We start from the raw sequence: 13,217 nt of genomic DNA, 5'->3' as shown, positions 1-13,217 counted from the left end.
CTTGACGCAGGCAGTCATATAACATCCAGTCACAAGTAGGGAGGATGAGTAGTATGCAGGCCCACAGACAAACCTGGTCTAGACAATTCCTCATGGAGCCTCCCTTCACAGGTGATCCTAAGTTGTGTCAACTTGACAAAAGTAACCATCACGCTCAGGCTGGCCCCAAACCCACAACCTTCCCGCCTACATCTCCTGAGTGTGGGGGTTACCAGTGCTCACCACCACACTTGGCTTCCTGACACACTCTTGCCATTGACTGGGAAACCAAGTTAGAAGGGAATGAGTAGGCATATGTAATCAGCTCGTTATAGTCGGCCATCTGCACCTGTGGGTTTAATTGGATTCCATCAACAGCAGGATAAAAATATTTGCAAGAAAAAATTCTGTGTCTCTACTGAGCAAGTACAGATATTTTTCTGACGTTATCATATAAATGATATAGTATAGAAGCTATTTACAATGATATTCACATTGTGCTGGGTGTTATACATAACCTAAAGACAATTGAACATACATAAGTGGATATGCATAGGTCATGTTCAAACACTATGCCATTCTATACCAGGGATTTGAGCATATGAGAAGTTTGTTATCTATGGGGCCTGGAATTGATCCTTCAGGATACCAAAGGCTGATGGTATTTGGAGAAGTTGGGCAGGTCCATAACTCCACACCTTTGCAATACAGTGAACATCACAAGAAAGACAAGCTCTTGAGATGGCTTCTTGAACTTTTGGTGACCTTGGCATCCTTATGATGGCTTTCCTTTGGTTTGCAGGGTGCCTTCTCAGGCCTGATCTTGGGCTTGCTGCTAGGATTGGTCAGGCTGATTCTGGACTTCATCTACGTGCAGCCTCGGTGTGACCAGCCCGATAACCGACCAGCTGTGGTGAAGGACGTCCACTACCTCTACTTCTCTATGGTTCTGTCATCTACCACCCTCATCACCGTGTTCACTGTGAGCTGGCTCACAGAAGCACCCTCCAAAGAGATGGTACATTGGACTGACAGGCCTATCCTCTGAGAGTTATCATAAGAACAGAATATGGACTCCAGGCTTAAGCAAGACAATTGAAACATTCAGAAAGTCTGGAGCAAGGCTTTAGGGACATAGACTCCATTTTTCAATTCTGTTTCAATTCACAGGTCTGTGGGGAGCCAGGAAATTCCTAGGGCCATGCCCCCCACATTTCTTTTCTTTTCTTTTCTTTTCTTTTCTTTTCTTTTCTTTTCTTTCTTTCTTTCTTTCTTTCTTTCTTTCTTTCTTTCTTTCTTTCTTTCTTTCTTTCTTTCTTTCTTTTTTTTTAAGAACTGCCATCGTGTAAAGCCACAAACATTCCTGGTTCTTAGCAGTTCCTGTCAGCTCAGGTACAACTTTGTCCTTGAACCAGAAGAAAGGCTGAGCTAAAGGGCCAACCTGTGGCTCACAGGGCTGTACCCAAGGGCTAGGACAGTTAGATTCTACTGAGAGGAGGGCTGTCAGAAGACCGGGGAGCAAGCAAGAGGTATGGCCGTTGGTTCTGAGGAATCAGGGGGAATGGAACTGAAGCTGCTTGGAGGACACAATGAGCAGTGTCCAACATGAAAGATAAGGAGAGTGCAGGGTTGGGAAAAATAAGGAAAAATGGCAGCTTCCACCTGTGTCTCATGGTCACCTCTGCTTCTCAGGTCAGTCGCCTGACTTGGTTTACTCGTCATGATCCTGTGGCCCAGAAGGACTCAGCACCACTGGAAAACCCCCTGTCTCTAACTCTTTCTCAGAATGGAACTACAGACACCACCAGCACCAGCATCCAGTTGGAGACAGTCCAAGAAAATACGACCAAAGCCCATAGTGGTGAGTTGCCTCCGGTCTCAGTTACAGTAGAACTTAAGAAGCATCGTGTGTTCAGGAGGATTCTGTCAGATCACCATCTAGAAAGGGGGAAGGTTAGAAATTTCAGCATCCCCTGACTTTGGTGCCCGGCTTTCTCCCTAACTAAAGGGGACTCTTCAGAGACACATTGACAGCAAACACAGAGCCTATGGAGATGTAATCCCTACATGTAATCCCACACTGTAGGCTGGGGCTCTGCAGCCATCCCCAAGTCACTGATGGCAGTTTAACTCCCTTTATAAAATGTGACTTAATGTTTTAAAGTTTGGAGATTTCATATGAGAGTCTAGATTTCCATTTCATGAGCAATGGAAAAACTCCAATGACATAAGTAAGGCCTTCATGTTTACAGACAAAGTTATCTCTCATGATGTGAAGATTCAGGTTGTCATTTTAAAAAGTCATGGATCCTAATCCATGTCACCTCAAGGTAAAAAACTCTGAAGACTCCCCTCCCCCACCCCTGGACTTTCTTTTTCTTCAGGTGCTAGGGATTGAACCAAGGGCCTTGTGAATGCTCAGCCTAGGAAGTGAGAAACTCCAGGTCATGTGTTTTAAAAACTAAGTGAGTGTTGTGGTCTGGAAGTTGCCTCACAAACCATATGAACACCTATCTCAGTCAGATGAGGATTACCGAGCATTCTCTCCGGACTGATCGATCAGGGCTGTGGTACAGACTCAGGAGTTGAACCATGACATTGAGAGTAAAGATCAGGGCTTTTAAGCCTAAAATCCCTTTGTGCCAAGTTATTCCACCAATCAGGGTTCAGGGAGAGGGGATTTCCTTAGGAGCATGTCTTGGTTGTACACTTACCCTGCTCCTATTGGTTGGGGGATTCAACTGTGACAGGGGACTTGCCTTGTCTAATATTCATGTCCTAACTTGTCTAACAGGATGAGACTTGTCTAACATTCATGTTTTAACTCTCCAACCAGGATTTCAGTTACCCAAGCACATGTTTCTTCCTGCCAAACAGGATACCAGTTCCCAAGGAGGTCTTTACTGGACCCCTATTCAAAATAGAAGTCTTATTCCAAATTGGTATAGGTATCTAATGTTGGGGTCCATGCCAGGGGCAGCTTACAAAAGCAAATACCATAAAAGCTCATACACAGGCACAGGAAGTACTGCTGGGTGGTTGGTTCAGGTCCAACTTATTGTGGTTTACTATACAAAGCATTTCTAATTGACTTCAGTTGTGAATGGTTTCGAAGAGCACAAAACATAATGGACTATGCAATCAACTTGGGCATGAGAAAGTTTCTTAGTAAGAGCAGTAACAGCATATGATAAAGTTTCCCTATGACATTAGTAACAGCGCAAAATGGCAGGCTAGCCAGGTAACAGTTACCTAGGCCCTAGCATTCCCTCTAGGCCTTATCAATGAGCATATGTCTCCATGGACGTGAAGGCCACTGCCATCATAGTCGATGTATAAACTGGCTTCCCTGACTCAGGTGGATCAGCTGTCTAGACTTCTGGATGCTCCTGAGTGTGTACCCTGAGTGCCACATAAAGGAACAGCATCCCCAAAGTGCCCAAAGTCCTTCATCTTCCTGGAAGGCACTGTGATGCAGAGGGGACCAGAGCTGGGTCCTCAGCCCAACACAGCCATTCCTTAACAGCTCTGTGGCATTGCTAAAGTTAGGGCAAGCCTTGACCTCTTCATCTGAAGACAGTGATATCTTCCAGACTTAAGGTACTAATTATAGTTATTCCTCTTGCCTGAGAGAAACTGATCCCAGGACCCATAGCAGTTCCAAAATGTATCAAGGCCTTGGTATAAAATGACGAAGCAGAGGCTGGGAAGGCAGCTGCAGTAAAGTGCTTGCCTTGCAAGCATGAAGACCTGGATTGGATCCCAGGGGAAAGGCAGCCGGAACAAGGTAGCATGTGCTCAGAATCCTCGCACCTGGACCGAAGAGCCAGACTATCAGTGGGGTCCTTGGCCAGCAGCCTGACGTACTTGGGGAGTTCTAGGCCAGTGGAAGACTGTCTAAAAAACCAGACAACCTGTGAGGAATGATGCCTAAGGTTGTCCTCTGGCTCACACGCAGGCCTACACATGTGAACCTACAAATGCCACAGTTCCTTCATGCAATCTGTGTACATCCTCCTGCATATGTAACTCAGCTCTACATTATCCAGAGCACCACATCCAATGTCAGTGCCGCATAAGTAGTCATTATATGGATTATTTAGGGAGGAATGATGAAGTCTGTACTTATCTGAATATTCCTGATTCATGTTTGGTTAAACCAACAAATACGGAAGGCCAGCTGTACCTTCTGGAAGGACACGAGTTCCGCATCTCAGTTCACGGACACGTGGCTGGTCCTCTTCTTCCTCTTAGGGAGTGTTGGTTCCCCTGTGACCTTCCTCTGCTGGGCTCTTTCTAGATGGCGTGTCTCCCAGACGGTCCAAGGTGGTGAGGGCTATCCTGTGGCTCTGTGGGATGGAAAAGGACAACGAGGAGCCCCCCAGCAAAGCGGAGCCTGTCATAGCTTCCTTGGAGGAAAATCCCTTGGTGAAAACCCTGCTCGATGTCAACTGCATTGTGTGCATCAGCTGCGCCATCTTCCTTTGGGGCTACTTTGCTTAACTCAGGGTGAGCCAGGCAACGATAATAAAGCTGTGTCTGTCTACTGTAGAGCTCAGAGGTGCTGCTGCTGATGAGACAATCGACGTTTTCTTTTTCCTAAAAGGAATGGATGGATGGCCCTGGATCTTTCCTTAATGTTGTACTTATTCCTGCTTAGAGTCTGTGGGAAGCAGACTTGTATGCAGTGCCCTGAAACTTCACACACTGTGAAAATCAGGGCTGTGTGGTGGCACATGCCTATAATCTCAGCTGCTTCTAAATTAGGAGGATTGCAAGTTTGAGGCCAGTTTGGGCTACTAGCAAGATTCTGTCAGAGAGAGAGAGAGGAGACAGAGAGAGAGAGAGGAGAAAGAGAGGGAGGGAGAGAAGGAGAGAAGAAGAGAGAGACAGAGGGAGGAAGGGAAGGAAGAAGGGAGGGAGGGATGAAGGGAGGGAGGGAGGGAGGGATGCTAAAGCACAGTATAGTGGCTCACCTCTGCAATCCCAATACCTGGGAGGTGGAAGCAGAGGTCTAGGAATTCTGGGTCAAGGCCAGCTTGCCAGAGCCACATGAAACCCTGCCTCAAAATACAATAGAAAAAAAATAAGAAATAAGGACAAGAAGGTAACTGTTGCACTTCTCCAATTCTAGGTTAGTGACTGAAGAGATGGCTCAGAAATTAGGAGTCCTTGCTGCTTCTGCAGAGGACCCTCCAAGTCCTCCTATACCTGGGCCATTCTTAACAGTCAACCCTCAGGTCTGGGAAGGGCTCAGAATCAGGGAGAGAAGATTATGCCGCTTCTGCCTCCCAGCCAGCCTCTTCCCGCTCTTTGCTGCCTCCAGCTCTAACCCCACCACTTGTCCTCAGCACTGTTTGATTGTTTTTGTTGAGATAGGTCTTACTGTGTGGCTCTGACTTATCTGGAACTTGCTTTGTAGACCAGGTTGATCTTGAACTAGGACAGATCAGCCTGCCTCTGCTGCTCAGGCCTAGAAGTTTTTTGTTTTGTTTTTAAAGATTTATTTATTTATTATATATAAGTATATTATAGCTGTCTTAAGACACCAGAAGAGGGCATCAGATCTCTTTACAGATGGTTGTGAGCCACCATGTGGTTGCTGGGATTTGAACTCATGACCTTAGGAAAAGCAGTTGGTACTCTTACCACTGAGCAATTTCTCTAGCCCCAGGCCTCGGAAGTTTTTAAATATTTATTTTTTATGTGTACAAATGTTTTACCTTGTGTATGTATATGTACCACCCGTGGAACCACCTCTTGCAGCAAGAACTGGAGCTCCAGATAGTTGCTGGCAGCCATGTGAGCATTGGGAACACAACCTGGGTACTCTGGGAGAACAGCGAATGCTCTTAACCCAGAACCACCTTCTGCTCTGGTCTCACTCCCTGCTGATTCCATCTTCCTCTGACCTAACCCCTCACCGACCCCACCCAGTAGACTCCATCCCATCACCCACTGTCTTCACCAACTCTCAGATATCTGTTCTGTTGATTCCATCTCCCAACTGGAGCTCCACCTACCTCTCCAGCCTCCTTCCCCTAGTTCCACCTCACAGCCACGCCTGCAGCCACACCTTTTCCGTGGACTGTCCACTTGAGCTCTGAGCTCCTTAGGGCACAGCCATCCCCATGTTCTCCTCCTGCCCCCCCCCCCCAAACACTGTTTCTGTTGTTCATGTCAGTTCCTCAGAGTGTAAGCAGGGACATGCAGAAGAGTAAGCCACTAACATTTGCCTGGAGGACAAAAATGAATTTTAAGTCCCTGGCTTCAATTCTAAGGGTCTTTGCATGAAAAATGTTTCTACATGAAATGCCAAGCCGTATTCTTTTCTGTACAGGTATAATTTGTATGCAGAGAATGAACTCTGATCCAGGCAGAAAGAATGGAAACAAACCTGAGGAGGTTGTTTCCCTTATCAAGTAACCTCACGTGTGTCGTCTGGGATGACCTTTAACATACTGGTGGATGGAACTCAAGTCAGTGATCTTTTCTGCCTGGTTCCCTTCCCTTGTATGTGGCCAGAACCTGTGACTTGAATGTCACCCACAGAACATGGGTGATGGTCATGGGATGACACTGTAATGTCTTATGTGTAATGATTAGATTATATCTGACTCTTCTGACGGAGGACACAGTTCAGGGGGTAACCTGCTGAGTTTGAGCCCCAGAACCTGAATAAAAGGCTAGGCTTGAGGTAAACACTTAACAATCCTAGTTCTAGGGAGGCAAGACAAGTAGATTCCTGGGGCTCACTGGCTAGCTAGCCAGCCTATCCTCTTAAGAGAACTTCAGGCCAATGAGAGAGACCTTGTCTTAATAAACAAGGTGGACAGCTCCAGAGGAACACGAGAGCGATCTTCTAGTCTTCATGCCACACTCACCTGTGCATACACATAGCATTAAGTCATGAAAACGACCGCTGGGCTGCAGAGATGGCCCAGCAGTTTAGAACCCTTGTGCTTGTAGAAGGGCCAGTTTTAGTTTCCAGAATCCACATGGTGGCTCACATCTGTAACTCCAGCTCCAGGGGATGCAATACCCTCCTCTTCTTACCTGGTGTGGCATCAGGCACACATGCAGGCAAACCCCTCATAGAATAAATAAAATCTAAATTAAAAAAAATTAAGACAGTTTTATTAGTTGACTCGCTATGGAGCCTTCTTGGCTTGCTTGATGAAGCAGCCACTGCGCTGACATAAACAAGGGACTCCAGGACCCATCACCTCCAAAGGATGGCTGCAAGTGGCCAGGGCTTCAGACCGTGTGGCCACAAACACACGGAAATGGCATTTGACAGCTTGGATCTTCCTTTCCCAGTACAGAGTCCAACTGAAAGCACAGCCCCCACCTGACCTTCAACTGCAGCCCTCGGAGAGCCTACGGAGGCTCTAGCTGAGCTTTCCCCAGCCCCTGACCCACAGAAGCTGTGAAGTGTGTGATCATTTGTCAGAGAACCATCGCTGACAGGCATGGGTGTGATGGTGAACGCTGGAGTGGTCGGGAGTGGAAGGAAGTGTGTTTGCCTGATGGCTGTGTGGGGTACACAGGCCATGGGTGCCAGAGAAGCAGTCAGCTTCCTCAGACTAGCGAGTATGAGGCTTTTGGCTGACTGTAACAGAAACAAACCAGCAAACTTTATGCCAAGTGTCAACAAACAAAATAAAGCAATTTACGGTGAGCATGTAGTACAGGAAATACAAAACAGCCTCAAGACAAGTGGAGACTCTTGGAAACCAAGTGTGTGCACCCCTTCAGCTTTTGTACCCGTCTCCCAACACAATTATAGCTCTTTCTTTCTTCACAGGCTGGTTTTCTCTGGCATGCATGGTAACTGTTGGTTGTCACTTAGCGCTCCTAAGCACTGTGCCAGGAAAGATGCTCCTGCTTTCCGGCTAAGGGGCTCATAAATGTGCAAAGCTGTGTAAATCCACATGAGCCAGGGAGGTATGGGATGGGAGGAGTCTATGGGGTGTTCACACTGTTTGATTGCACCTGCCAGTTCATTTCTCCTTCCTAGCTCCACCAATGTTACACCAAAAAGTAGAAGCTTCTTGTGTAGAAGCACCTGCTAGCGAAGGCTGTGTCCGAGTGCTACCTGAAGACTGAGTCTGGGAGTCTGCGCAGGCTCCAGTGTGAAGGGACAGGGTGGAGGCTCTACAGCAAGGAAGGGATGTTGAGAACAGACCACCCACAAGAAACCAGGGGAAGCTTTGTCTTAAGACCTTCAAATGTGCTCACACTGGGAAGTGGAGCCCCAAAGGAGAGGGATCCATTCCCACCAGTTCCAGGGAGCAGACCACACTAACCACTTTTAACTCATGAATGTCCACAGCATACAACCCCCTACAATGCAGAGCAGCCAGGGGCCACCTCCTCACTGTGTGGGGTCAAAAGCAGGCTCCTTCTAGCAGGCACCATACTGGGGAGGGGGAAGAGGAACGGATCCATGACCCTAGTGCTAACGTGTGGCCACAGAGCACTCTACGCACAGCCACAGAGCTTTCGAGAAACAATGGAAAAGGGAAGGAAACCAGAAGGGAAGGAAAGGCAGATTCCAGAAGCATCTCTCTGGAGACCATCATCCTTCTGGATTGCCAGAGATACAACCATGATGTCAGGCAGGGAGAAACACTCTGACACATGTAGTGTCCCAAAAGGGCACATGACAAGTCCTTAAAGAAGGAAAGAGAACCAGGTGCCACACTTGGTTCTGCACTGGGTGAGTCTTGGAAAATGACTCTGGAGCTTAAGAGCTGAGTGCCACACAAGCCTGGTCCTCAGTGAGAATGGGCGACAGCTTCAGTTTTGTATTTTTTTGACATTGTGGAATCAAATTTTCATTTCTTCTAAGGACTGGGCAGTCAAACTTTAGACAGGGTACCACCCAAGCAAGTAGTGAGTGTGGTAGATGCTTTGGCATCAGACACCATGCATGGGCCACAGGCAGGAAAGCGAGTATGAACTTTCAGCCCCATCCCAGCCTCTCCTCTGAGTGACAGTTGTGCATCACAGTGGGGTTATCTTCAGGGTGCTGCAGGCAACGCCCATGCCTAGCTCTCTAGAATAGGGGCACAGCTCTAGGTACAACCTACAGAGAAACTCTTCACAGCTTCCATAGTATCATGAAAAACAAGGAGAGGGAGCCTTCAGCAGATACATATTTCAAACACTTATTTTTTTTTATAGTGAGAGAGGATGTACCTAACCCTGTAGACTTGATGCCCCAGGAAAAGGAGATGCTGGTGGTGGTGGTGAGCAAGCTTTCAGAGGCAAAGGGGAGGGGGATGGGGTGAAGAACCCTGTGAGGGGGGACAGGGAAGAGGGGCATTTGGAGTGTAAATAATTTAATAAAAAAAATTTAAAAAATTATTTTGTGTGTGTCTTCTCTGTATTCCTGTATGTGTATCAGATCGGTCCTTGGTATTCACAGAGGTCAGAAGAGGACATTGGATCCTCTGGAAATGGAGTTACAGATGGTTGTGAACCATTATACAGATGGAGGAAATGTTCCTAGGTGCATGTTTTCAGTGTAATTAACAAATAAAGTACTTTAAAGCACTTTGGAGGTACATGGAATATTGAGGGAAGAGATCTTGCTTAGATGTGTGTGTGTGTGTGTGTATAGATAATAACACATACACATATGGACATAGTTTTGGTTTATTTCGTGAGACAGTTGCAGCTCAGAGAGGCTTGAACTCACGATGCTCTTGCCTCAGCCTCCTGAGTGCTGGGATTCCAAGCAGCCAGATACTGTGCCAGTCACAATGTCTTCTAAGCCAGAGATCACAGACCTCTAACAATTAAAGTCCCAGGCATCTACCAATGTCAGTGTCTACTTCTGTTTTCTAGAAAAGCACTCTAGGTAGGGAGGGGGCACAAGAAGGACAGCTGTCTCGATGGACAGCCTCACTTCAGTCCAACTGTGCTCCTCCCAGGGTCTTACTCTTAGAAGGACAGGGGAATGTTCAGGGTACTGGAAGTCACAGTTACACACACACACACACACACACACACACACACACACACACAGAGTCCTGAGAGTCACCACTGGGAGTCAGCTTCCCTGAGTCCAAGTCTTTTGTTCTGAACAGACCAAAGAGATATCAACACTGCAACCTGCATCCTTAACCATGGATGGTCCTTACAGGTCCAGGTAACTGGTCATAGTTGGGCAGACTAGGACATGGCCTCATAGAGTACATGCTGGCCTACAACTCATTATGTAGTTAAGGATGACCTTAAACACCTGATCCTCCTGCCTGTCATACCACACCTGCTTCCCCACTCCTACTCCCAGTGACTTGCTATGTATCTTAGGTTGGACTCGAACTTAGAACCCTCTGCCTCCCAAGTGCTGAAACTACCATGCTAGCATCTCGCTATTGTTTCAAATTCCTATAGACAAACACATAGGGATGCTCACACATGCACATATATGCACAAACACAAATGTATATACACCAGAGTTTGCCTCCAAAAATTAGCAAGTTTTCATATAAACCACAGAATATATTTAATTCAAATTAAACATGAAACTAGAATAACATTTGCTCTTTATCAAGTAGCAATTATAGTTTGTTTGTTTGTTTGTTTTTTTAAAAAAGAACGGTATATTTCTCTCCATATTCTGGTGATCCACAAGGCACGACTCACATCCATTCTGATGAGGCGACAGAGCCAGCAGTCGCCAACAATGCTCGAGGTTCTGGGCGTTGGATGAGACAGACTGTATTTAATACAAAATGATTCTGCAGCAAGTCTGAAGGAACAGAAGCTCCCTCTGGTATGTGAGAACCAAAGTCCAAGTAGCAGGAAGTAGGCAAATTGCATAATTAATGTTTTATTAAATAGATAGGTAAGTCTCTTCTCAGTCACTCCAGTGCTATCTGAGCTGACAGCACTGTCAAAGGCTTCCCATACATTTCTCGGTAGGAATACTCTCTGCTGTAGGTATTTCCTTGTCCTGATAATTTTTGGCATGATTTTCATCCTAGATAAAGCAAGCCAACTTCTTTACGACACAGGTCATTCAGCTTTGAGGACCGGCCCTCGCCTTCTCCTTGGGCCGTGGGAGTCTAGTCCTTCATGGTCAGACCTTCCTTCCCCCACTGAAAGCTTCTCACTGTTTGGTCTGCAGAGACAGAGGCTTGCCTGACCCAGTTCTGCTCACTGGGATGGAGGGCCAAAGGCTGGCAAGTGGCTTTCTTTACAATGCAGTACTTTCTGTGTCATTGTCTATGTCCAGCAGGATGTGGCCAGGCACTTCTTTGCTTGCCAAGTCTGAATGTATTTCAGGAAAGATGTTGCGAAATGATTCAGAAACCCTAGAATTGGTGTCTGGACAAAAAACATGAAGAAACATGGTATCAGTGAGAGTGAGGTCCCAATGCCACCCAATGCACTGATAAGGAGGCTGGAAGGTCAGTCAGCCTGTGTACAAACACAGCCCTTTCCAGAGGTGTCAAGGCCTTGAGACCCTAGGCAGCAGTTGCCTACTGCAGCCCACTGGGACTCGGAGAGCCTGGGCAGCTGGAGGGATGCGACCCTTGAAGGATGCTTGCTCTGAGTGAGGGCAAGTCCATTCTCATCTAGGCCTCCAGTGACTGACTAAGGGCTCCTAACAGCACCTACGTTGCTGTGGAAGATTACCCTGGGAAGACCTCTCTTCTGAGGCTGCAGGCCTTACCTCTGGGTCATAAAGCTGTGACCACAACCTGCACTGAATCAAAGCTGGGACTGAGTCATTCTGAATTGCAGGAACTGTCCTCTGCACTGTAGAATACTGGGTAGACTCTGGCGGCTTTTACCAACAAAATGCTGGTAGCATATAGTCTACTGACCTCCAGAGAGACAACCTGAAATGTCTCCAGGCACTGTTAAGTGTCCCCATGGGACATATTCACCTCTTATGACAACTTCAGTAGACCCCCAAATCTCTAAATACTATTTTTCTAATACTAATATACTGAAACCTCTTTTTATGTCTTCTTAGGTTGACTGAAAATTCCTTTAGTAAGATCACAATATACAGGCCTTAAGCCACTGCCCCTCCCCTTCCATGTTCACAAAACCCCCTCATTCACCACAGCTCTCTAACAGACTACCACATGCTAGGTCCTGCTCTGGGCTGAAGATACACTAGTGAATGAGATAGACGTGGCCTTGAGGAAACCCAGAGGTAAGCCAGGAGACTGGCTTCTTCCCCTTCTTCAGAGTCCCTCCTGGCCTGCCTTTGCCTAGTTCTGAACTATAGGTTTCTTTTTTCCTAGGTCAAGAAACTTGTCCTTGTACCCTAACTAGGGGAAATTTTTAGATTGTGAATGTGCCAAGGCATTAAAGGATCCAGATGCTCAGTGCCATTCCAGACACTTCAGATTTATTGGAACTCAAAAACCAACTGAATGGGTCTGAATCTCATGGTTCACAGACAATCAAAAGCAGTCTGTGTATACAGAATGAAGGACACCCCAGACTTGTGGCTCACACAGGGCAAGGGCATATCTGTCTTGTTCAGTGCTTACAGCCACAACTGGCACAAAGCAGACCCTATAAAGCTAGGCAGTGGATGGATAGATAAATAGTGGGCTGGTACAAACACCTTTCCAACCCTCCCTTTTCACAGCCTCAGGCAGAGAGGTGGCCATGACTCAAGGCAGCAGTGAACAAGAAAATCATCACAAACTCAAGTCTCTGCCCCCTCACCCTACCTACCACAGGTGCCACCACCAGCCCAGGGAGTTCACAAGGACTAAGGGACAGACCCGCTGGCAGAGCATGCAGAGTGCAAGTGCACAGTCACCCCATCTACTCCTTTGCCTCTGCTCGGTGCCAGCTGCTACAGAGGATGAACTGGCTCTTCCTCTCCTAATCCATCCAGATACACTTTTCAAAAATTCATTTCCTGCTGGAGAGATGGCTTAGTGGTTAAGAGCACTGACTGCTCTTCCAAAGGTCCTAAGTTCTAATCCCAGCAACCACATGGGGGCTCACAACCATCTGTAATGAGATCAGATGCCCTCCTTTGGGGTGTCTGAAGACAGCTACAGTGTACTTACATATAATAAATAAATTAAAAAAAATTAATTTCCTTTTTAAAGAAAGGGTTTCTCTGTATAGTCCTGGGTGTTCTGAAACTTGATCTGTAGACCAAGCTAGCCTTGAATTTAGAGATCTGCCTGCTTCTGCCTCCCAAGTGCTGGGATTAAAGGTGTGTGCCACCACTGCCTGGTGTA

At 46.8% G+C, this 13,217-nt stretch overlaps 2 protein-coding genes across 6 annotated transcripts in view; one reads left to right on the top strand and one right to left on the bottom strand.

Annotated features, from left to right (window-relative positions):
* Nucleotides 1–4,517, top strand: part of Slc5a11 (solute carrier family 5 member 11) — a 39,617-nt gene extending 35,100 nt beyond the window's left edge. Inside the window, exons 13-15 of the mRNA XM_052174804.1 lie at nucleotides 782–997; nucleotides 1,672–1,840; nucleotides 4,280–4,517. Of these exons, the coding sequence (XP_052030764.1) occupies nucleotides 782–997; nucleotides 1,672–1,840; nucleotides 4,280–4,482 (588 nt within the window). The 3' untranslated portion in view covers nucleotides 4,483–4,517. The remainder of the gene's footprint in view (nucleotides 1–781; nucleotides 998–1,671; nucleotides 1,841–4,279) is intronic.
* A 5,956-nt stretch (nucleotides 4,518–10,473) lies between these two features.
* The window catches only part of Arhgap17 (Rho GTPase activating protein 17), an 85,082-nt gene continuing 82,338 nt past the window's right edge, over nucleotides 10,474–13,217 (bottom strand). For 2 of the 5 annotated variants that reach the window (XM_052199765.1, XM_052199793.1), the window contains one exon: nucleotides 10,474–11,322. In XM_052199765.1, coding sequence (XP_052055725.1) covers nucleotides 11,192–11,322 — 131 coding nt within the window. In that variant the 3' untranslated portion in view covers nucleotides 10,474–11,191. The remainder of the gene's footprint in view (nucleotides 11,323–13,217) is intronic. The other 3 variants (XM_052199774.1, XM_052199799.1, XM_052199784.1) reach the window with 2 other exon arrangements.

The sequence above is a fragment of the Apodemus sylvaticus genome, chromosome 1 (genome assembly GCF_947179515.1).
Source record: "Apodemus sylvaticus chromosome 1, mApoSyl1.1, whole genome shotgun sequence".
Taxonomy (NCBI): domain Eukaryota; kingdom Metazoa; phylum Chordata; class Mammalia; order Rodentia; family Muridae; genus Apodemus; species Apodemus sylvaticus.
The sequence above is the reverse complement of the archived record's forward strand: the minus strand, read 5'-3'. Positions and strand labels throughout refer to the sequence as shown.